Source organism: Meleagris gallopavo, chromosome 1 (assembly GCF_000146605.3).
Source record: "Meleagris gallopavo isolate NT-WF06-2002-E0010 breed Aviagen turkey brand Nicholas breeding stock chromosome 1, Turkey_5.1, whole genome shotgun sequence".
In the NCBI taxonomy this organism is placed as follows: domain Eukaryota; kingdom Metazoa; phylum Chordata; class Aves; order Galliformes; family Phasianidae; genus Meleagris; species Meleagris gallopavo.
In genome coordinates this window covers 26,085,925-26,111,626 of record NC_015011.2, presented here as the reverse complement: position 1 = coordinate 26,111,626, position 25,702 = coordinate 26,085,925, and the positions used below count along the sequence as shown (strand labels likewise).

The window sequence follows — 25,702 nt, the reverse complement described above, 5'->3', positions numbered from 1 at the left end:
TGAGTTGTTGGGGTTTTTTTTCCCTCCTCTCCGGGGGGAAAAAAACAAACTCGACCACCGAATCGAGCGATCCCCCCCGCCCCTCCACCGCCCGGGGCTTCCCGCCGCGCTCAGAAAGTAACCTTTCTCTGAGGATAAAACGTTTATACTCTCTCACAAGGCAGAGCTTTCAGCTATATAAACCTAATTCGTTAGTTTTTCCCCCACCCCCAATCTGTCTTAATGGATCTTATGCATTTATAATGTACTTGGTACCATGGTACCTAGGGACCTTATGCACAATTCATAAAGCAAACTTTTTTTCCAAAAAGTTTTGACTTTTCTGGCTGTTGCCAATCTCCACCAGGCGGCTCTCCTCAATTTGCAAAGGATGCCCACAGTCCATGTCACAGGCTGACAGATTGTCTTCCAGCATCCTGGCCTTGTTTGTGGGATGGCTTTGTTAACAGTTATTACTATCAAACAGCCTGTCATCAACAGAGCTTGATGCATTTCTCTGCCAGCATCAGCACGGGCATCAGTCAGCACTGGCAGGTCCTTAGCTCAGCTGAATGGTGTCTGAGGTAAGAATCCAAAGCGTTTCAGTGCACCTTGAGGTGGTGATACTATTGTTGTGGAGAAGATAATCAGTAGTTAATGAGGATTGAAATTTTAATTTTTCCATGCCAATGGTGTAAGCATGGCACGCATGGATTTAGAGTAGCTTTCTGCTTGGACCTGAACAGTGTGCCAACCCTTCCCAACGCCTCAGGTGTGCACCTGGCTGTGTGAGGAGCTGTGCTCATGCTGGCCCTGAACTCCAAACGTGAGATCTGTAGGACTGGCAGCCTTCTTTCGGATTCAGTTTTCCCACCTGTAGGCTGACACTGTGCCGAGAGCATGTCTGTATTTCACTCCATTGTGGTACTGCTCAACATATTCAAGAGCAAAGGGTCCTCAGCTGAGCTGCTCCCCAGCAAGGAATTGGGATCCTTTGTGCCTTGTGCCTTCATGTGTTTCATGCTCCAAATCAACGTGCCTGATCTTTTTCCACTAAGAAGAGGTTTTGTTAATTTTTTTTGAGGTTTAGGTTGGATATCAGGAAAAACTTCTTTACAGAAAGGGTTGTTAAGCACTGCAATAGGCTCCCCAGGGAGGTGGTTGAGTCACCATCCCTGGATGTGTTTAAAAACCGTTTGGATGTGGTGCTCAGGGACGTGATTTAGCGGAGGGTTGTTAGAGTTAGGGTAGTATGGTTAGGTTGCGGTTGGACTTGATCTTTCAGGTCTTTTCCAACCTGAGTAATTCTACAATTCTATTTCTCATCCTACAAACTAGTCAAGTGTAACCAAATTCTGTATTTTCCACAAGTCTGTTTCGTCTTCTTTCCTAACCAACAACTACGTCACTTCAACAGCTGAAGGTTTTCTGAGAACAAGACAATTTTCAGAGAACTGAATTTGAAAAGTGTTTTAAACTATAGCACAGTAATGGCCTCTTTAGTAAGTACACTTAGGTTATATTTATTTTCCAACACAAGTATATAACAGCACCTAAGGAGACACGTTTTTTGAACATTCACACTGACTGAATCCAACAAATTTATCTTTGGGCCAAAAAAAAATTTTAAACGAAACAAAAATTCCAAAGCCTGTGCCATGGATGCTTAACTCCATTCAAAGAGAGTTAGGATAGCTGCTGTGCAGCACTGGGGTGAAAGTGTGGTGCTCTCCAGGGCTGTCTCTGAATTTAAGACTTAACAGACATTATCTACAGAACATTACACTGATGAACATATTGCAAAAGTAATGGATTCAGTCATAAGTTAGAAGTCAAATTCTGACTGTACTGAGCTGGCCAGCATCTTAAGGCACTGTGGACTGCTCCAGTTTCCCAGACTGCTTCAAGAGGAGGGAGCATAAGAACCTCCCCAGCAGCTTTTAAGAGGAATAAATGTGCAGATTTGACCTCTTCAGTATTATACATTATCACAGTTTCTCTCTGCTTTGTAATTCCAGGCTTCATCTAGTTCAGACAGGAACCTTCATTACCTTTAGAGTCAGATATTACTGAAAAGGACAAGGTGAAAGGTGTGTTAATAATTTAAGCAAACATTTATCCTTCCTATTAAACTGTTAAACTACAGATAATCCTTAGAGTATTTTTAGATATCGCTGCTGTATCTTCTAACTGAAAAAATACATTGAAACAAGCTGTACACACACAGAAAGACCTCAGATGTAATTCGAGAGGGCACAAAGATTTTGGAAAGTTTTGGAAGTGATAAAAGAAGCACAAAATGGAAATGAGCATCCAAACCAGCAAAATATATTTAAGTAATATCACAAATACACACACGCACAAAATCTATTTACAAGTGTAAAATCAGTATGTCCAGTAAAAATCCTCCCACAGAAAAGTATTTAGAAACAAGAAATTCAACTCAGTTATATCATCCACTGCTGGTGACAGAGATGCTTATAGCTAGCATAACATTAATTAGGTCTTAGCAAAATAATGGAAAAACTTACTGAAACTGATGAAATTATTTCTAGGAAAGGCCAGACAACAACAACCACGAGGCATAAAAAGCACAATGAACTGCAAATACTTAACTCTAGTAGTGCAAATATTCAGAAGATGGCTTTACCCCCATACTTGTTCAGAGAAAAACACTGTGAAGTTCCAATCTGAACTCTTAAAGATCTGTTTGTAGGACTCAGTGCATTTCTATGTTTCAGCAAAATTGATCCTGTACAGCAGGTAAATGAAATGAAGTCAACATAAAATTACTGCTGTGATACAAACTTACAGCAACCTTTATAACAAAATTTCTGAATATGTGGTACAGACAAGCATCTCAAAAAACCCAACAAAGTTCAGTTTAGACCACAAGCTAACTTTCAGAACCCACACAATAAATTCTTGAGCATGTTACCCCCAAATAAAACCAACCTGCATGCAAATGACAACATATGTAACATTCTTTGGAATTGGGTTTAAATTTCTCTGCATTCCACGCAGGGCACAGCAGAGAGATGATTCCCACCGCCACGTGGAGCTGCTGGTGTGTTCTCAAGGTGCAGAGAGCAGCGATGTGCATCAGCAGAGGGCAGCTGCACAGAGTTCTGCCCACACCTGGTCCTCACCTGGGAATACAGGCTGTGGTGTACAGGTGGTGAATTAATACTGCTGAGTTCCTGAGGCTCATCATCCCGCACTCTGGCTTCTGAATCACAAAATACAGTCTCTTTGTCCAATAAAAGGCCTCACAGTCTTAAATGGTTGTAAACATATCTTTTAGACAAAAGCGGCATTTTCACCATGCCTTTGCTGTTAAAAAAAAATATTAGTCAAAACTAGGAATACCTTAATGTTAAAAACTGTTACAAATTCAGAAGACTAGAGTTCTCTGAGAAACAAATCTGAGAATGCATGATTAGTTTTGTGAATAACCTTTTAGCAGACTGAAGAGCTGACTCATTTACTATTAAAAAAACTGCTAACCACCACCCAGTCTGTCCTATAGAAAATCCAAGCCTGATAAATATCCTGGAAACCATTTATTAAACTCAGGCAAGAGATCAGCACCAAACGTTCTTCGTTCTGTACAGAAATAGTTGTGTCACTGCACTGCAGAACGCATCTTTCACATTAGGCTGCTCGTAGATTCAGGACAGGTCTGAAATCCAAAGCTTTCCTGTTCCTCTTGTAGAAAGATACAGATTGACAGTCATAATGATGAAACAGTGGTACAAACAAAATAAGATGCACCCGTTGTAATTAGAAGTCGTAATGTTCAAAACTTTTCCAAAATAAAAAGGACTAACATCTCGATTTTCAGAAGTTTACAAGCTAACTATCAACTATTACAGTATTGCTTTAAATGAACTTTGTTAAAAATTCATCTTAATTAGTGCTCCACTTGGAACAGTTTGTGATGCAATCAGATCAACATTAGTGATATGATAGTTTACAAGCCAAATAGTTGCCTTATTGCAAACTTCTTTTCTCCACACTCAAAGGTATGGCTGAGAAAAGCTTCTGCAGAAGAGGTAGTGCTTCTTTGCTGGTCCTTGACAGATGTTGTTGAGCCTAACTGTAAGTATCCAAGTTAGGTGCATGAGTGAGGAGCTTACATACCCAGTGAGGCTCCTGAGGATGACTTACAACAGAAGTGCTCTAAAGTTATTTAACAGAAGTAAGGGATTTGTCTGCTTGAGCTTTGGCATGTGAAAGTAAAAACAAGATAAAACTATTAGGCACAACCAGTGGAAAATTTGCTTCACTCTGAAACAGATCAAGTGAGTCCTTCTCCAGGAACATTTATTCCTTCTTGTTAATGAGCAATAGAGCAGTGCAGGTTGCTAGCACAGATTCAGTCTAATTTTCAGGCAAGTTAAAAGATGATACCAACCCCACTTTAGGAACTTAAATGGCATACCTGAAGTGAGATGGTGCCATTACTCTCTGTTCACTCCTCTGGGTGACAGAGTACCAGTGGCTCTTACTTAAAGAAGGGTCAAGTAGAACTGAGCCTTGGTAGGATGTCAAATTTCACATCTCATTCCTTTATCCACTTTCCACTTTTTTGATGATGAGGCAGCAAAAACAGGGGGGGGAGGAGCGATTTTTTGCTAAATAAAGTTGTGCAATACACAGCAATGAAGAAACTTAGTGGCTTCCACTCATAAATCCTGCAAAATCACCACTGGGAAGTTGGTGGGTCCAAATTACTGTGGCCACTTCAGATCTCATAATTCAATAACATTTTGTTTTCATGAATTACTAACAGAGTCAGTTAGATCTGACAGATATCAGATATCAGAGTTAGCTGAATCTCTGCCTGAGAAGGTCAGATGGAATTAGAAAAGCCCTTGAAAACAAAGACTTACAGAGCTCCGAAAAATATGCATTGAAATTAAAATACAGTTGCTATACTTTAATAAATATCAGCTACCACCTGAAAGTCCTATTAAAATACTGATGGAAAAAAATGAACTTATTCTGGATTGTACACATGTGCAACAGCACGGATTTTACTATCTTACTGGCTTAGTCATTTAACTCCTGATTTACTGTACTTACGCAAACGAAACAAAAATGCTACACAGCTTCTCTGAAAAGCACTGGGACAGCATTGCTGGAGTCCCATCCAACTCTGTAACAGGAAGGATTAAGACCAGCACCTTGTGGCTGGGAAAACAGAGTTAAGGAATATTCAAGGTTCAGTGCTGGCTTACGGGAATAATCTTTTTGACAAACTGCTTGCTCATGACTCTGCTATGTTTTGAGGTGAGCTCACTGGTCTAATCCTGGACTCAGCATTTTACAGGATTGAGGGTTTAGGCGCAGATAAATGTGGAAGCAAGGAAGGCAGCACTTGTACTTCCACTTATTATCTATAGACGATTTTCTTGGTTAAATTCCTTGGGCTTTGCTTCCTCCCCAGTTTTTCTTTCTTCAGAGTAGTTTTTCAAAAATAGAACCAAGTACGAGCCTGAAAAACACAGAATCACTCTGAACGGTGAAGAAAGAACTCTCTGTGCACTTTTTATTCCACCTAACATCACGAGGTTATCTGATTTCCAGTGGCAAATTTCCACTAATGGCAGTAGAGAATGAGGCGGGAGCTGAAGATGTAACAAAATAAAATTAAAGATCCTTGCAACTTACCTACAATGATTTTTCATTCTTCTCTTAATTTTGGCTCAGTGCTATAATATCCTTGATCCCACCAAATAACTCCAAGGACATATATTTTAATTTAAGTATTAGCTTGCTTCCTTTCCTGCACTTGAATCCTACAGTGATATAAATGACAAGTAAGCATGCTCTGACTTCATATGAGCTGTTGTCTTTCACGCTGGTAATTCTGAACAAAGGCTGCTTTAAGTAGCACATATGAACATGCAAACTGTTGCCAAAATGCATGGTCTCATTAAGTCTCTTACATATGTACATATAGTCCAGTAACAAAACACAAATATTATAGTCCTACCCTCTTCTGTTTAAGACTGCAGTTTCTAACTGTTGCATATACTGTAGCTGCTCAAAGAGCTGAACAAAGTGAGTGCAGCAGATTTATTCAAAGAAAACAGTCATATAAAAAACCTGTGAGGAAGTTCCCAGAGCCCTCACTTCGTTTTCTCTTTGGTTCCTAATTAGGATTTGACGAGTTTGAAACCCTGTCCTGTATCCAACACTGTAGGAAGAAACCAACTCATTTTCAATCTTTTCAAGCACCTAAAACACGCTTTACAGACCCAGAACATATTGAGACCGCAAAACCAGTTTGCCAAATGCACTAATGGATAGGTAACACGTGGGAAATATATCATCCAGTGTTTGGCAACATCACTTCCTGTTGGCAAGTGCAGTGTGTAGTCACTCCAGCGTTTCGACACGCCATACACTGCTTTCACTGTACGCCCCTTTTCTGACCAGCTGATGTTACTGTCAGGGTTACAGTTGTACTCAACCCATTGCCTGGTGAAGTCTCCAAGCTGCGGAGGGTCTGCTTCCTCAATATCCACAACTCTGGCCATCTCTGCTCCTTGCACTGCGACGTACTGGTCGTTTACTTTTCTTACTTCTTTAACCCAAGGCTGAGAGTTCTCACAGTCTAGAACAATGATGAGTCGAGAACAAAAAGTGCCATTCTTTTCTCTCCACCACTCCAAAAGTGTGTCAAGTCGCAAAGCATCACCTCCTGCCATGAGGAAAACACATTTAGTATCAGCATGAAGAAACAGAAAACTCTATAGACTGGATTCTGAGACACTTGCAACTTGAGTGTCACAACTTTTCATGTTCCATCTCAGCTTATGCTCCAGCTTTGCTTTGAAAGAGCACATTTTTATTAAATATAGTTACCTATGATAGGGATTCCTTCTGCCTAAGTGTAAAGGATACTGTAAGATCTATGCAGCTTTGAAAACTGAACTACTTACTCAAGTGTTTAAGGGAAACATCTTGCAAACAAGTGAATAAAACTCCACTAGTTCCACAGTGATTATTAATGTAAGAAACTGATGTCTATGTGTTGGAGGTTGGAACTACAGATTTACAACAAAAACACTCTGGTTTGAAAGCGTTCGCTTTAAAAAAAAAAAAAATTAATAAGACATACAGAAGAGAATTAGGAAAACGTAATTTAAAATAACAGCATTTCAATTCCAGAGTGATTTTCACTGTGTAGCATAAGTACGTTTAGCAAACTTTAAAATCTTGTCAACAGGAATTGAATTGCACAGATGAACCTCACACACAATAGCTGCACATTTCAGAACTTGCACTTCTGTCTGTAAGGGGTGACAAAAGAAGTAATTCAAGTTAATAGCCTGGAGTTCAAGCCTTGAGCATGACACTGCAGCTAAAGTAAAATCAAAATTACAGGGCTACAACTTTCTCTAAAATGAAAGCAAACTTGGGAAAAAATAGTACCAAAGAAAACTTTAAGAATCTATAATAGTGATTTAATCTTGGTACATGATCCCCAGATTGCTGTATTTTAGTGTATTTACAATAGAGACTTGTGTAGAAGCCAGTTTCCTTTTTTTTCCCCCTAGGTAAGCCCCCTCTGTCAGTTATCAGTAAAAATTTATTTCTCAACATTTGAAAGGCTCATAAATAAACTTTATTTCAGTGTAAATATGCAGGGATACAGGTGATTTAAAAACAACGTAGTTGTTTCAACTGTCCAAAGAAAACCACCTCATCCTTCATCCACAAATACCTTCCAGCCCTACTAACCTCAACCACACAGACTGATGGCCAGCACGAGATTCAGGCACCAAGCTGTGTGAGAAATCTATGTATCTGGCCACATCTGGCTCAGGCAGGTTTCACAAGCAGCTGGGCTGACAGTTTCAGCAACAGAGACAAAGTTTGATTAGCCCAGCTCTTGCCTTGCATTCACTGGGAAGAACATGACCTCCCAGGTCGTTTGACTGCTCATGCTTTATGCATGACTAGTTAACAGTTTCTTTTATACACCACTGTGCTACATCCCACCTTCCAACTACAGAGAAACATCATTACTGAACTAATAAATCCAGAAAAGCTTCTTTAAAAGGTGTCATTATAAAGCACAGACTACACTGCTACTGCTGTGCAGTATCACTGCATAAATCAAGAGAAAGACATTGCTTTTTCTATTAAATGCAAATGATGTATTTCCTTATTGCCATCTCTTTACTCCTCTCCAGAGGTCAGAGGACAGTGCACATTACAGGAGCTAATGACCAAATGTTCCATCTGTCACAAAAAGCCACTGCCCAGTACAAAGTACGTGCTGTACCACTGTATAATCAAATACCCTTCATCTTTTCAGCTTACACTTCAGGTTACTCACAATAGCAGTGCTGACTGGAAGGACTATCAAGTTGCACCCTGTAATTTATCTAACTCTCACAATGGGAAACTAATCCCAAAGTGTATTCAAGGCAAGTGGTAACTGTCTGTTCCCTTTCTTTATATGACTATACATTATCTCCAAGTCAAAATTGAAGATGTGCTTGGAAAGAGAACTGAAAAGGAACTGGTTAAGAGGGCTGAAAATCACTGCATTTACACATTGCAGTAAACTTCATTGCAACTCTTACCTTGTCTCTTATTCCAAAAGTAAAGACAGAGTTTAATACTGCCTACAGCTAACTAAGCAGGTGCACAGAGAGCCTAGGCTCCTCTGCCACACTCCAAGCTGGCCAAATGTAAGTAATGATCTGCATGCTGTTAAATTTCTGCATCAGTGTTTGGTCATAACCACCCTAGTAAACTAATGGTATCTGTGCTGCTGGCTGGAGCACTGGCAGTAGGCAGAGCTGAGCAGTTTGAGGCTCCACACGGTGCGTGGATAGGCTTGGCAACTGCATGAGGTGGCAGCTGCTCTCCTGAATGCAGCCACCTTATTCTCAGAAAAGTAATTCTGCCATGCTGGTACATACCATGTTACATCATTCATGCTTAGTGACTATTGCTGTGGCTTTTTTTTTTTTTTTTAAAATCTACTGATACAGATGAAACCTTTGAGAAAAAAATATGCACTGCTCTTCAGCAGGTGTAACAGTTCAGCCATGGAATTGCACCAAAACAGGTGTTTGGCCTCCAGAAGAAGACTGACCTGTATCTGAACAGCTTACCATGCCTGCATGCCAAGCTCAAATCTGTCTATTCTGCTCAAGAGCTCATGTCTTGGCAGATCCCTGATGAGCAGCCAGCAGCTCAGAGGCACGGTGCTATCCATGAAAACTAACTCTGATCCAGGAAGAAAACAAATTTCAGAGTTATCATTACAAGATTCGTATTTTGCACACAGAATTATCAGAAGACCAGTTCCATACAGCAAGAGAACAAGGCTAAGCCTACCACCAACGTGAAAACTTCACAGGTTTACTAAACAATCATTTTTATACAGCTGATGTAGAACTGCATAAAACAAGGAGATCAAAAAAGGGACAAAAGGGGGGAAAATAGCAATTCTGAGGCTACACTGTACCTACAATGACTCCCAAACTCTAGGATGTCAGCAAACCTTAGTTTTTTTCACGATACAAGGTTTCCTTAGTGTTTGAAGAGCTGCTTTTCTAGTGTGGTTTTATCAGCTTTTATTAATTTTAACTTTTATAAAACACAGAATATGTCTTAGGGACACACATGCAGTCCTTCATGAGAGCCTAGCTGTCACAGTGGTACAGGACCCTGTATGATTCACTTGTAAATGTGCTGGCTCTGCCATGTCCAGGAAATGAGAACAGATTATGTCTGTTCAATACAGTGAGCAAATATTCATCAAAGTACAGGGGAAATCTGTATTTAGAGCAGGAGGCTGTCTTTCCCACATTAATTTGCTGGAACAAAAAGAAGTAATCTTTAAAGGTTACTTTTCAAATTGTAAGTGGAATAAGAAACTGTTTAAACTTGTAAGCATACATTTGGGGTCAATGATCGTAAGAAAAGTTAGCTGCAAAAGGATTTTTATCAAATTGACTAAATACTACAAATGACAGAAGTTCATGCAGTTCATACTTGTCATACAGAGGAAGGTAAGGAAAGGGTTGCTTCTTTATTTAACTGCAAAGAAAAGAGGCTTCTGCATTTCTCTATTCTCTCCACTAGCAGAAGCAGTCAGTCTGCAACCTTGCCTATTTTGATGATTCCCTGCAACCCCTGAATTTCTTAACAGTCATGCTCTACATATTTACCAATTCCTTTCTTCCTTACATCAGAAGAGGGGTGGCCAGCAGGGACAGGGAGGTGATTGTCCCCCTCTGCTCTGCTCTTGTAAGGCCCCATCTGGAGTTCTGTGCCCAGGTCTGGAGCCCCCAGTACAAGAAAGACAGAGAGCTGCTGGAGAGGGTCCAGAGAAGAGCCACAAACGTGATCAGGAGAGTGGAGCACCTCCCCTGTGAAGACAGGCTGAAGGAGCTGTGCTTAATCAGCCTGGAGAAAGGAAGGCTGCAAGGTGACCTCACTGCAGCCTTTCAGTACCTAAAGGGAGCCTATGAACAGGAGGAGAATCAACTCTTTGAAAGGGTAGATAACTGCAGGACAAGGGGAAATGGTTTTAAGTTGAAGGAGGGAAGATAGGTTGGATGTCAGGGGGAAGATCTTTACTATGAAAATAGTGAGGTGCTGGAACAGCTGCCCAGAGAAGTTGTGGATGCCCCATTCCTGGAGGTGATCACGGCCAGGTTGAATGGGGCCCTGGGTAGCCTGATCTAATATTATATATGGAGGTTGGTGGCCCTGCATGTGGCGGGGGGGTTGGAGCTTGATGATCCTTGAGGTCCCTTCCAACCCAGGTCATTCATTCTGTGTGATTTATTCTGTTTGTGATTCCTTCCCTGCTAGGAGCTCATATGAACTTGTACTCCAAAAATGTGGTTCTTTGCCATTCTGGACTATAAGATAATGTGACTTTGAAGTTTTGCAATATATCACGATTTATCAATGCCAAAATTATCAACAAGAAAGGCACAAAAGTTACCTGCCAGTGCCCATTCACCAGAGCCATGTGAGTGACCACTGTAATATAAAATATATGTATCATGTCTGGGTCCATCCGCGGTCCGAAGTTCAAGAAAAGACTTGATCTTGGAGTGAAGGGTATCAAAGGACAGTCCACTTGTAGAGTAGTCACAACCATATGTCTCAATCATGTGATATGCAAAAAATCTTTGGATGGCATTAAGCATGCCTGTAGATCTCAGGTTTAGCTCTTGCACATGATCAGGTGGAAGAAGAGTTGGCTGGCCATCAGGACTAAAGAGAAGAAAAACAATTCTGATCAATAATTACCTCAGGTTTAGCAGACTTTTAGCAATTGAAAATTTCTTCCTGTGGCATATTTTTTCTGCTATGAAGCACCGCTAGTGTAAATTCAAATTAACTTGAAAAACAGTTTACAAACAATGCCAAACACTGTATTTCAGTGAGGAGCCACTGTCTTCCCCTCCCTTTTGTCACGCTTTCTCCACTTCAAAGTGTGAACCTTTACTCAGCCCCATGCAGTTTTTTCCATGCAGGGAGAAAGAGAGATAGCGTCTCTGGACTTGGATTTGTTCTTGCCCACACTCTGAACTTGCTGGATAAAGACAAGCAGTGATGTGAACACGCCAGGCTCCCCTATTTCATCAAGTCCACTTAAAGAGCACTGCCATCAGACAGGCACTTCTTCACAGCCATCTGGGTGCAGGAAAAACAAGTGCTAGTTTGCACAAAAAATATCAAGCAAACTAATTTTCAACAACAGAGTAGAAGAAACGCAAGTCACATTTTAGTCTGATATTTTGAATTCACGTATCTCTGTTCCAAAGTAGTCCTTATGCAATATGGTACTCCCTTATGCAGATACAATAACCCACTTGCGTGTGCTGGCTGTGTGTGTCCATCTTTCAGCATAAGAAGTAACTTTCAGATAATGGTGTTCGCAGTTTAGAAAATGAAAGTTCTAAGAAAATGATGAACTGTAGCTGGAACAAGCCAAGTGTATTCAAGTATGTGGGCATATGTACCTGACTAGTAATGGAAGAGCTTCATTATTTCAAAGTGCAAGCTATTCATTAATCGTAAGAGCAAGAGATTTGGTCCTTCCAGACACCCAGTGGAGTCAGTTACTCACTCTTTTTGAAGCAATACAAAAGTACCTAAGTAACAGCACTGGACTGCCTCTATGTGCTAACAGTTCACTTACGCTACTGTGAAGTTGAAGGACATGGTAACCATACCTGCAGAAGTTGGTGGGAACCACAACAGCATAACCCACACACGTTCCTCCCAGACAGTTCCCCAACTCATGAAACAGCCCATGAGCCATGGACTCCAGAGGCAGAACAATGAGAAATGCACTCATGAAGATCCCATTGGATGGCTAGAAAGAAAATAGACAGATTTAGGTACTGCATAAAAAGCTCTTCCTATACACAGTTTTAATGTGTTTTCCCTGTACTGATCAAACATAACATGGAATGAGAGTTGTTATATGTAACGAATACTTACATCTTTACATATACATTAAACAGTGAGTACTCTAAAGACAAATGAAAGGTCAATTTGGAGACGCTGGTGGTAAGCAGGGATCACTCTTCTGAAAGGAATGCATTTGAAATCACTGACAGCACAGGATTTAGGTTTGAAAGCCCTGATCATAGCTTAAGCTTTACCCATTTAAGCAGCGATATCAAATGCCACAAAATTATTTATGTGTATAAAATAAGTACTTCTGTAAATATTAGCAGGATTGGGACTTAATCAGTAAGGTACTGCAGACAATATTATGCACCTAGCATGAAATGACAGTGTACTATAACATAGCATTAAAAATAACTGTTTCACTATTCTTGCTTTTTAATGCTAAGAGATTGTACATATTTATTTATTTATACATATCTCCTCAGCAAGGTACAATTTAATGTGTCACACAAAGACACATTAAGAACATCACTGCGATTACTGCACACTGCATTATTGTCTTTTTAAGACAATTCTTTATGTATCTTGATACACAGGTATCACGAGAAAAAGAGAATTACTACAGGACTTCGTAGCATTCACACAGCTGATATTCTTCATGAAACTTTCCTGTTTTGTAGCTAAAAAGCAGTTTTAGAAAGGATTACTTCAGTAATAGTGAAAAGTAGATCACTTCGATGAAAAAGGTAAGGTTCCAAAACTCAGTTGCAGCCACTAATACCAGTACAATAAAAACAGACTGCTGAAATGCCAGGTGTCAGTGAGAGGCAGATCAGACTCAAGTTTCCCTTATTTACTTAAATATGATGTGACTGGGTTTAATAAGGCATAAAATGCTTTAGGAAAGGTAGAACGATACAACACATAATCAACCAAGAACATTAACGTTCATGGTAAAACTATCAATTACTCATGTTCGTTTTGCAGCAAAGGAAATAAATGCATGCCTACAGCCTCCTGTCTATGGCCTCCCATCACATTTATTTTACGTGTGCTCTGTGAATGTAGGTATGTATATAATGTACAGCATTAATATTTGCTTTAAACCTGGATTTTGCTTCCCTGTTTCATGCTCTTAGTGATTTGCTGCAGACTGATAGTTCAGCTTAACACACAGAAAAAACAATTTACAATTTGGAATGTAAATCATAGTAGAAAAATGATATTTAAACCAAGTCCATTCTCACTGGCACACAGAGCTAACACAACAATATTCAGTTTTTAAGAACACTGCATAACTTCCAAAGAAAAGCTTTACTCATCTCCTGTGCTTCCAGCCCTAAGATCCCGTGGTTTCTGAACGTCCCAGTTTTAAATAGCAGTCCACTGTACTTCTGATAGGATTGCACCTGAGTCCTTGAAATGGTGACAGCAATACTTTTACCACAAATAAGCACCAGAATCTGATATTACCTGATAACTAACTGATAACATTATTAACTGACAGTTGATAGCACTGCTCTCAAATTACTGATAACTGCTAACTGATAGCATCGTTCTCAAATTCCACCACCTGAAACCATTATAAAATTATATCCAGACCTGACTAAGCTTTACAGAATTCCTTACCAACGAGAAGTTTGTTTACCTAGTTTTTAGTGCTGAAGAGCAAGGCCATGACACTAAGCAGACAATCTATCAGGCCATCAACAACCACAGAGAGCTTCCCTTACCTGCAGTACAGCACACCTCATCAGAAAAGTGTTTAATATGCTGTGATTGGCTAACATTTGAGCAACAAAATCAGTTGAAATATAGAGTCTGTAGAAGGTGATAAGTCTCTTGATAATACAGCAATCAGATTTCACGTGGTGTAATGTAATCTCATATTTAGTGCTAATAATTTGAATCCACAAGGAGTAGTGCCTGCCTATTAAATGCAAGTACATTATAGGAGATTCATAATCACATCATTTTCTTAGCCATCTCAGCAGATATCTTCCATCATTCCAGACATATTCTTTACCAATTATGCCTATTGCTCAGTGGGTCAGGATCACTGGGTGTCAACGGTTTACGGGCTGGTTCGGCCCGGTTCCGTGACTAGAAGGGCGGAGGGATCCGCGGATCCGCGCCCCCGGAAAAAAAAGAAAATAAGGGACCCCGAAATAATTGAAAACAGTGGCAACAATCTGAGGTAAAACAAAGTAATTTACTAAATATGGTATCAACAGAATTTTATAAGGAGAGAGAATGTGAAATTGATAGTGGATCGGCCTTACCACAACGCTGAGATGAGAAGCGCAGGCAGAGAAGCGCAGGCGAGAAGCGCAGGCAGAGAAGCGCAAGCGAAGCAGCGCAGGCAGAGAAGCGCAAGCGAAGCAGCGCAGGCAAAGAAGAGAGCATCAGGTGACCTTGCCGGGAGTTATATCTCCTCGTTGACCGCAAAGCCCCCTGGGGAAACGTAGCTGCTCTTCTCCTCTGGACAGGCACCCGGAACTTGAGCATCAGCAGTCAAACCCCCAGTGCATTGCATGATGTTATGATGTGGAATACCGATAATGAAAAATCATGAAACCATGACACTGGGTGAGTTAGGAGTCGGGAAGTACTCACACAAGTACAAAGAAGCACTCAAGAAACAACTCTCAAATTCTGTCTCAGACCATAAGGATTTTCAGAGTAATTTCCCCAAACCGCAGTATAACAATTACAGCACAACCTCCACTTTTTTGTTGTAAATAAGGAGAAAAATAACCCTATAACTAATTTTTGCGCCAAATGTATCAGCAGAAAGAGCTGAGTTCCCCCCAAAAAGTCTGAAAACAAAAAGGACTCAATGACAACTTACAAAAATCTGCCTAGCATTCAATCTTTAGAAACTTGGTAAAGTATATGATGTTGATGAAATATCAGAGCTCTGGCTAAACTAGTTTCAAGATTTGGAGGTTTCTGAAATTGTAGATACCAGAAGATAACTTGCCTTAAGTTACTGTAAAAATTGAAGAGCTCATTTGGAAAAGTTTCCCATTTATGATCAGTTAGTGGTTTTTCTAAACCTTGAAAAGCCTGAGTGCACGGACGATGAAGTGGTCAAGTTTTAGAACTATGACAAATCCAGCTTTTCCATCACATATAAACATGATGTATATAAATACGAGTTTTGGATCTTGTTATAACAAACTGCTCCTATGTTGCATTAGTGTTTTAATCAGAATGATCAAATTACAAATAAAAAAATACACTGAACCATAAAAACAACATATATCAGTTGAAAAGGACCACAAAGATCATCTAGTTGCAACCCCCCTGCCATGTGCAGGGTCGCCAACCACCAGATCGGGCTGCCCAGAGCCACATCCAGTCTGGCTTTGAATGCCTCCAAGGACAGGGCATCCACAACCTCCTTGGGCAACCTGTTCCAGTGCATCACCACTCTCTGTGTGAAAGAATTCCTCCTAATATCCAACCTAAACCTCCCCTGTCTCAATTTAAAACCTTTCCCCCTTGTCCTACCACTATCCACCCTCATAAACAGTCATACCTCCTCCTGATTATAAGCTCCCTTCAAATACTGGAAGGCCACAATGAGGTCTCCCTGGAGCCTTCTTTTCTTCAAGCTAAACAAGCTCCTTCAACCTTTCTTCACAGAGAGGTGCTCCAGCCCTCTGATCATCTTAGTGGCCCTCCTCTGGATCCGCTCCAAGAGCTCCATGTCCTTCCTGTACTGAGGCCCCAGGCCTGGACACAGTACTGCAGATGGGGCCTCACAAGAGCTGAGCAGAGGGGGACAATCACCTCCCTCTCCCTGCTGGCCACCCCTTTTTTTAATGCAACCCAGAACACAGTTGGCCTTCCAGGCTGCAAGCGCACACTGCTGGCTCACGTCCAGCTTTTCATCTACAAGAAGAATATCTCTAAGAATATCACAAAGAATATTATTACATCATTAATTTAATGAATTTGTACTTCAGAAGTTTACTTAGAAAATGCTATCATGTTCTAAACACTCCCTGCATTTCCCCAAGCCCCTAAAACATACACGGTGGTAAGCCTACAGAGTGTTCTGCAATAACAGAACTTGAGATCATCATGAAAATTTACAGTTTTCATTACATTTCCAACTGAGTCAGATTAAAAAATAAACAAATTTACAATTAATTGCTGAAAGTACTCCTATTAATATGAAGATACTAGCAGGAAAATTCACAAGTACTTTTTGGATAAGGTCTTACATAAAGAAGGTAATCATCTCTAAGATCCATCTTGCTCCGTAGTTTGTACTAAATATTAAAGAAGGAGGGAAAATGTGCTCTACTAGGTTATGAGTCAACTCAGCTCCACCTGAGGTTTCAACTCATCTTCATTTAGCTTCCATCTTATGCTACCAAGAAGTAAAGCATATTTATTATTAGGATATATATTTCATGCGTACAGACATCTATCTAATGTAAAGATGCTGGCACTTGCTTTCAGCTTTTCATCGTAGTTTTGATTTAGAAGAAATACACCACTAAGAAATACAAGAACGATTAACAGTGTTGAAGAAACTCTACAGTAAGATGAAATATTTTAATTCAGCGAAAAAAAAAGAAAAAAAAGACAACATTTTAAAAGATCCAAACTGTAACACCACAGCAAAAAAATAGTACCTAATTAACTAATTATTGTAAATCTTAAGGTGGGTCCCTAAGATAGCAGCAGCTCAGATGCCAACTGGAGACTTAGTAAATCCAAAGGTTTTGATGACTGCCCTTAAAGGAGCAGATGGCTGTGCACTCACAGGTGGAGCCAGAAAGGGATCCTGTTCTTTCAGCAGTTCAGCCCGTTTTCACTCTGCTGCTGACTGCTCAAGCAATCTCAGCCCAAAGCAGCTCTCTGTACTCCCAGTGCCCACTGATCCCAGACCATGCAAAAAGCTGAGAGAGGACATGGACCATTTCTACAATACTGCTGAAAAGATGAGAAGCTTTTTTTTATCTCTTGGCTTCTGGAGGTTTTACTGTTTGGTTTTTGCCTTTGTCTATGTTCTTCTAAAGAATATTTAGGAAATATATAATACATTCTCATTTCAAATAATGTGGAAAAGTTTCAAAAAAAATATTTCTTGCTTTGGCTACTGAGAGACAGATGATGGAAGATGAATGAGATTTGCTAGCAGAACTATCCTTTGCCTTTATTTAGCTTTCAAAGCAACTTTTATGGTTAAACGTAACTTTGTTAAAACACCAGAAGTTAGAGGTACTTTACATCCAAAGTATACTGTTTTACATTCATGGAACAGGACAACTCTGTTCCCAAGGAGAAAACCATTGCTGAAACAATTCCAACATAGCATCTAACAACTGAGCATTAGTGACATGTGACTGCTGAAAACAACAACGAGGAGGAAGAAATAAATAAAGAAGCATTAAATTAAATCCAGAAGCCAGTTACAAATACCTATTGAAAAGCCCTTCTGATTAAACAGAAATTCATAAGCAGATGTCAGCTCAGATTATCACAGAGCTGCCAAATGGTGAGGCTGGCAGGGACCTCTGGAGGTCATCTGCTCCAGCCCCCTGCTTGGGCAGGGCCACCCAGAGCAGGCAGCCCAGGATCACCTGCACCAGAGAGACATGACTGAGGAGGCTTACAAAGATGGATTTGTGTATTTGTAAGGAAAAATTCTGCCCTGCATTTCAGTATCCAAGCTGAATAGTAGCTCTCTGTTTTTACCTATCCTTGATCTTGTGCACTTACAGGGAAATAAACAAGTAATGCTGCTGAGCTCCTCTCCAGTCGTTCTGTGAACACAAAGCCACATACACTCCAGGAAGAGAGCTCAGGAGAAAAAGAATAACTTGATAACTCATCTATGAAGGATAGCTTGTTCCAATGAAAACAGGAGGTACTCTACAGGAAGAAAGACAACTTAAAGACAGGACTTGTGAAGTCCAACTACCAGAAGAAACAGCCTTATAACAAATTATTTAATGAAAGAATAGGCTCTGGAGAACAATAAATAATCCACTGCTTCTGACTAATAAAATAGCACTGGGAAAAATCAAGAAAATGGTTTCAGAAAATAGTAATCACATGCACTGGCAGACAGATTTGATGCATTGCGTCCCATCCCTGATCTCTGTTTTAATCACAGGAAAGCCCATCTCTCAGCCAACATGCATTTGTAGCAACAAAACCAGAAACAGTTTTCAATCTAAAAGTGTATCTATTGGAATTCTGATTTTTTTTTAATACAAAAACTTGAATTCTGCAATTAATTAGACTGATAGTAACGCTTTAACATAAATCAGACTCTTCTTCTCTTACCTTGGCATACAGCACTTAAAAATTTGATTTTTAGTTTCTTAGAAAAAGATTCCTCCAAACCTTCCCAAGATCTTTGCTTGCAAATTCCAAGACCTTCATGTGCAATTTTTTCATCATTTTATTAGCATCTGAAAGAAGTAATGTCTGAGTCATTCGCATGTCTTCTGCTGGATTCTGTTCCAATCAAGAGCCTAATTACAGACAGGCACATGAGTAATTGCTGAAATGAGTAAGTGCTATTGGAGTTAAAGAGGCTATTGATCTGACTAAAATTATTTACAGAAAAATAAAGGCAGTGAAGAACGCTTGCCGCAGATTTTTGCAAGAAAAGTTTCAGTTGTTTCTACTGCCAAGTCAAGGTGTCCTTCCCTTCCAGCAAAAGCAGGGACTACTCTCAGAAGCAGACCAGGTCATTACGTCCCACGGAAAACCTGCTACTCAATTTTTGAGTGCAATCAGCTTTAACAAATTACTTTTACATTTCTTGTGCTTCCTGAGCAAATCCTCTGACTTCAGGTAGACTCTTCACATTTCAAGTTTGATCTGTCAGAAACAGAATCAGCTTAGTTCTTCCTAAGCAAACAAAAGTCCCAGAAACAGAGACTTACAGTCCTTAGCTTATTGCAAGAGCTGAACTTCCCTTAAAGAAAGGTCCTTGGCTAACAGGACTTCCATCCTCAACAGTCCTGCTTGAGACAGAAAAAATAACACAAAAATGTAAGGATGGCTGTATTAGGTGACATCAAAGGTCCATCTAAAAGAATGTTGTCTCCCCAGGGTCTAATCAGATGCCTAGGTAAGAGTGTAAGGACAAACATTTATGTCTCCTGAGTATTCCAGCTACTGGTGGCTTACAGACTCCTAAAGCCAGACATAGTATCTTATGAGAACACAAGCCTCAGGAAATGTGTCCCCATCAGCTTGTCCAGTTTCCCTTTGCACCTCAGTGACCACTTAGTGCACACTGTGATACAGCCCAAGCTAACCTGACTGTACAGGGAACTATTCCTACCTGTCTGTCTCAAACTTGTCTCGTGCCAACTTGGTTCTCATCTGCTTTTGGACTGAACTTACTTTCTGACACGCACAGTATTTTATATTCTTGTATTCCCACTTAGCTCATTTTCATACTGAAGCATTCTCATTTAGCCATTCCTGTTTCAAGTCTCTAATGAATTTCATCACTCTTCTGCAAACCTTCTCCTGTTCTCTTATCTAGTGGATGACAAGTAAGACTTGCATGATTACTGAAAATATTGAAGCTATGGATTTTGCAGTGCATAAGAATACCTCCAGTTCTTTCTCAACAACTCCCAGTATTTAATTTGCTTTTTTGACCACTAATAAACATTAAGCTGACATTGTCATGGGAAGGCATCTACCAGCCTTAAAATCTTTTTCTATTACATACTAACAACAGCAGCTTTTTTTTGTTTGTTTGTTTGTTTTGGAGCAAGAGTTTCTAAAAACTACAACACAACATATTAAATCCAAATTTATACTGATAAATTGTATGCTGATATATCATTGCTTTCTTACTTCTAATTATTTTGAAAACTGTCATTGCCCAGAAAGATACAGAAGAGGCACAGCTTCTTGCAGTTTCTGTAATTACCAAGGTATCCATTTATTAAGCCATGCTCCGACAGGTCTGATAAAACACCACCTTTTCTGACAGCAGAAGAAATAGGCAGAGAGTGATCTGCGAGGCAAACATCACACCTCTGAGACAGAAATGCTTTTAGCTGAAGACAACTGCGCTCATAATCTTAAACTAATTCATTACTGTAAATACATAATGCAAGAAACACAAATGCAGTAAAATAAATGTCAACATAATTATCTCTGAAAATAATTACAATTATAAAACGTATTTCCGGATGAGTATGTGCTCCAATGCCTTTCATTTCTGCCACTATGATTACTCCTCTTCCCACTCAATAGGTAAATACACAACCCATCAGACAGAGGTGATGAGTGACAGCTTATCTTATTTACACACAGGATGCTAGAAACTGAACTTAACCAAAACTACTAAGGTTTTAGCTGAATTGTCAGCTTGCCTCTTGCACAACAGCACAAGGCATTTTGAAGCACAACAGCACTTCCCCAAAATTAGAGAGGCTTGAAAATGATCAAACACGTAACAGCTGCAGTTATTTTGGGGTGCACAACAGGGATGGAAAAAAAGAATGACATGGAATTATCAGTACAAAGAGAAAAAAGTAACAGGATGAGTTTGAACTCAATCTTCCCTGCTTATGCAGGCAACCCACACTTGCAAAGCAGCCCTCCTGAGGGCAGGGCTGTAACACGTCGGTCAGATCGGTGGGGAGGGAGAAGCCAGCCCTGAAAGGCTCCACGCACAGGCACTGGAAGCTACCAGAAGAAATCACCAACCCCAGCTACCTGGCCAAGCCAACTTATACAGCTGATCTGTTCTGACTGCTTTGCTGGATACAAACAGGTGGAGCAACTCCAGCCAATCCATTTTTGTAATTATTAACCCAGGAACATTAAAGGAGTAGAACAAAGACAAAGAAAGCAGCAAGAATGTTTGAAAGATGGTGAGAAATTTGCTTTTACTGAAGAAGTTATCTGGCATAGCAAAATTAAAGACCTGCATTCTGCTCAATAAAAATCACATCATTTGCAGAAGAAACAAATATGGAAGTCAACGCTGATATTCTACATTTACTGCTTTGTTTCCCAATCTATTGTTTCATTTCTTTCAGTGCCTTAGCACCTTCACCTTCTGTAAACACAATCATAGAATGGCTTGAGCTTGAAAGGAGATTCAATACCATCTCATTCCCTCACATTGCCTCAACCCCCTTGCACCCACCAACTCAGGCTGCCCAGGGCCCCATCCAACCTGGCCTTGGACACCTCCAGGGATGGGGCATCCACAGCTTCTCTGGGCAGCTGTGCCAGCACCTCACCACCCTTTGAGCAAATAATTTCTTCCTAACAGCTAATCTAAAACTATCCTCTTTTAAGTTTAACGCTGTTACATCTTCTCCTCTCACTATACTCTGATAAAAGGTCCCTCCCACTCTTTTCTGTGGGCCCCCTTTAAGTACTGGGAGGCTGCAGTGGATGTCTTTCTGGATGTTTCTATTCTCCAAGCTGAGTAACTGCAACTCTCTTAGCTTCTCTTCATAGGAGAGGTGCTCCAGCCTTTTGATCACTCCTGCCTCTCCTCTGGACTTGGTTCAGCAGCTCCACAACCTTCTTAGGCTAGAGCTGAATGCAGTACTGCAGGTAGGAGCTCATAAGGGCAGAGTGAAGGGGGACGTGCATCTCCTTTGCCCTGCTGGTCACCTCTCTTTTGATGCAGCCCAGGATATGGTTGGCTTTTTGGGCTGCAAGTGCATACTGCTGGCTCACGTTGAGCTTTACATCAACCAGCACCCCCAAGACCTTCTCCTTCAGGCTGCTCTTAATCTATTCTCCACCTAGTCTGTATTCATGCATGGGATTGCCTCAACACGTGCAGAACACTGCACTTGGACTTGTTAACTTCATGTTGTTTGCGTGAGCCCATTTCTCTTGAGCTTCTTTAGATCCCCGTGGATAGCATCCATAGCATCCCCTCCCCCTAGCACCTTCCCCCTATCACCTTCATCACACCACCTGGTGTGGTGCCATCCATAAATTTGCTGAGGGTGCACTGAATCCCACTGTCCACATCATTGACAAAGATGTTAAATAGTGCTGGTCCTAATACAGACCCCTGAGGGACACCACTTGTAACAGTTCTCCACCTGGACACGAACCTGCTGAGAGCAGATCTTGGAGCTCAACCATCCAACCAATCCCTTATCTGCAATCCCTTATCCATCACATCCACATCTCTCCAATTAGAGACAAGAATGTTGTGTAGTACAGTGTCAAATGCTTTGTCCAGGTGGACAATGTGAGAAATATATTCTGGGCAATTTTCTTCTCTACTATTTTTTGGGGTTCTTTTGTCCTTTCTGCAAGTTCAGGCACAATAGCTACGCATGCCAAAACTACCCTTTGTGGCAACTTTGTCTGTTAACCTTTGATGCTCCTAACAAAGGATAAAAACAAACCCAAAAAACCTTACCATCCTCTCCCACCACAACTCTTACAGAACACGTGTTAATTGCCTTTTCAAAAAGTTCTGTAATACCTTTAATCCACAAGGCTATTTAAACTAAGAAACTCTGCAGGAATAAGAAACTGTTTTGGAAATACTACAGAGATATTTCTGCTACATGTAGCAATTTTAGATCTTTGTATTTTAATATCTGATTTATAAAATTCTTTTGAGAGATGCATGAACATAAAAAGAGATTGTTGAAGCTTTTCAGATCAACCGAAGAAAGCAGACAGATGCCAAACTCCTTTTTCACCCTGCTGCCCCAGTGATAACATGCAATGTACTTTAATTTGGGCATTGAACAAGCATTTTGAAAGGAACTGTATGTTTTCTGATAAAGAAATCACACAGGTCCTAAGTGGGGAAAAATAACCACCACCACAAGTCTTAAGATAAGAACACTGTGATTTTAAGAACTGGTCTTTCTGAGGACATTTCCTGTGATATGTACAGATTTGAATGTAAGCCACTGAGAGCACTCACACCAACCATTTGCTGGCTTGTCATCAGACTCCTGACTTCCCAGTAATTATTAAATACAAAGCAAAACCATTGAAAAATGCATTCTAAAAACAAAGGTTTGCCTTGATTCTATTAAAAACATAAAATAAAGTCCTCAATATGGTGTGTGTTAGTGGGATCTGATGCAGCGATTTAGTTTTAGAACAAATTTTGTGGCACGAGTAATTTGGAGGCAAAATAATTTTCTAAGTAGGTAAATTTAAGATAGTTTTCACAATTCTTTTACCCTGGAAACATGATCCGAACTTCCCATTCTGGCCATGAAGAATTTCCAGTTGCCTTCATTAGCCACAGTCAAGGCAACATAAAGCGTTAAATCAGAAGAGGAAGCTTTTGAAGCCAAAGGTTCCAACTCTGAATTGGTAAGCTTTGATGACACGATACAGCACCAAATGTCACAAGAATTTTAAGAAGCCAGTAATTCTCAGGGACATTCTCGAGAGGGGGATCAAAATAAAGAGATTATTACTTACTTGCCAAGAAACTGCCCCCAAAACAGCAGTTGCGAGAAGGCTGAAAAATACTAGCTGTTTTGAAATCAAACAGAAGTGACGCATTCCTTTAGATGCCATAACTCTGTCAAGGCTGTTGTTGTCTGCACAGTGGGTATAGTACACTTTATGACAGTCATTTAACTTTGTGTGAAATCCCCAAAGAGTTATAAAAAAGATCACATGACAGATCATCCAAAAAATACCAAAGACAGAAAAACCAGGTATCACAAAGTACCAGAGATCCAAATACCGTAGCTTGAAGGCAGCAAGAATGAAAAAGATTAGTTCAATGACTCCCACTGAGATGACAGAAAGCCTTCTGCAGATTTTACCACGGTACAGGTAGGGCTTCCATCGTTCTGTAACCGAAAGTCCACTGAAGTAGACATCGAGGAGGGGATCCGAAATCAGGCAGCTGAAGAAACAGGCCAAGGCAAAAGGGTTTGTGGGAATTTGCAGTGATGGAAAAAAGAGCAATGATGCAATGGCTCCAAAAATGGCCAAATTTGGAATTGCCAAAAAAGACTTCATACGTAAGTCAATAATCAACATGGCCAAAGCCATAACCAACAGAATAATACTCATAGATTTTTCTACCAGCATAGTTGTGCTGGCAATTGCAAATCCAACTAGCTCCAAAAATTCAACTGTTGTCAGCAGAGTCGGTCGATGATGGATACATCCACAAATCCTCTCAACCAAAGAACATAATACCCTCAAAACAATGGCAGAAAGGAGTAGATATTTAGTAGCTTCTTCTTTCACATCATTTTTGAAGGCAGAATTATTAAGAAAACAGAGAAGGCCAAGCAAAAAACCAAACCAAAGATTGGAGAGACTCAAACTTGCTGTTTCCATTGAAAAATAGTAGTACAATATGCTGGCAATTCCAAGAACAAACAGTCCAAGAATAAATATTACCAAAATCAGTGCATCTGCAGTTTTTTCCCACCTGACATAAAGGCCCATACAAATGGCAACCAGCAAGTTGATTCTGGCAAGATAGCCAAGATATCTGACCGACGAATGCATGTTCACTTCTCTGTTTGCTTCTTCCAGCCTTGTCATTGCTGCATAGAGACAATGACTAACGCAGTAACGTATTGACCCACACATGTAAACTGCAGTTAGGGGTTTTTACCCACTTGGCTGAAAGAAAATATTTGGGTTTCATCCAACAAATTCAATGTGATAGCTGCTTTTTGTAGTATCATTTCAACAACAGTGGTCCAGAATCATTGAAGTTCCTGGAAGAGAAATTTTTAAAAAACGTTAGTGGCAATTAACTCCCTTAATAAATATAAACACAACACATCCATTTAACACCTGAAATACAAAATGAATATGAGACAATGTGTTTTTAAAGGTCATCCAAATTGTTATCATCATTAATATATCACACTGTTTTCACATAAATCTTATTTCATAATTTGAACAAGAAAATTTAAACCAAACTTGGCAGCTTTGCCATGCGAACCATCCACTGGGTATTTGTATGGGATATCTAAGGGTATCCAAAGCATTTCTGTTTTATCCATTACCTTATAAAACATTTCACTACTGCTTTAAAGCACTGTTTTACTTTACTTCACATTTGTTCTACTTTACTTCACATATTTAAGTTGTGCCTTTACACTAAACCTTCTCAATATATTTTGCAAGTCTTCCTTTTACCAGTCAAATTGCTACAGAGTTTACAAAAAGAACTTCACAATCAGTTAACAACCTTCAACCCAAAATAGATCACAAAAAAGGCAATTATCATTATCTTCACTTCTCAGAAGGAGAATGGTTATATCATTTATCAACTGACTTGGCACTCACTCTATTCAGAAATAAAATTCAGCCTTTT

The 25,702-nt window shown here is 40.1% G+C and overlaps 1 protein-coding gene across 1 annotated transcript; it reads right to left on the bottom strand.

The window, feature by feature from the left end:
- Window positions 1-2,285: 2,285 nt before the first annotated feature.
- TMEM168 (transmembrane protein 168) lies at window positions 2,286-25,097 on the bottom strand. The gene is made up of 4 exons (XM_010706842.2): window positions 23,830-25,097; window positions 12,210-12,352; window positions 10,970-11,244; window positions 2,286-6,691 (listed from the first exon to the last, which is right to left on the bottom strand). Exons 1-4 carry the CDS (start codon window positions 24,964-24,966, stop codon window positions 6,144-6,146), a joined length of 2,103 nt encoding a protein of 700 aa, XP_010705144.1. The 5' UTR covers window positions 24,967-25,097; the 3' UTR covers window positions 2,286-6,143.
- Window positions 25,098-25,702: the final 605 nt, after the last annotated feature.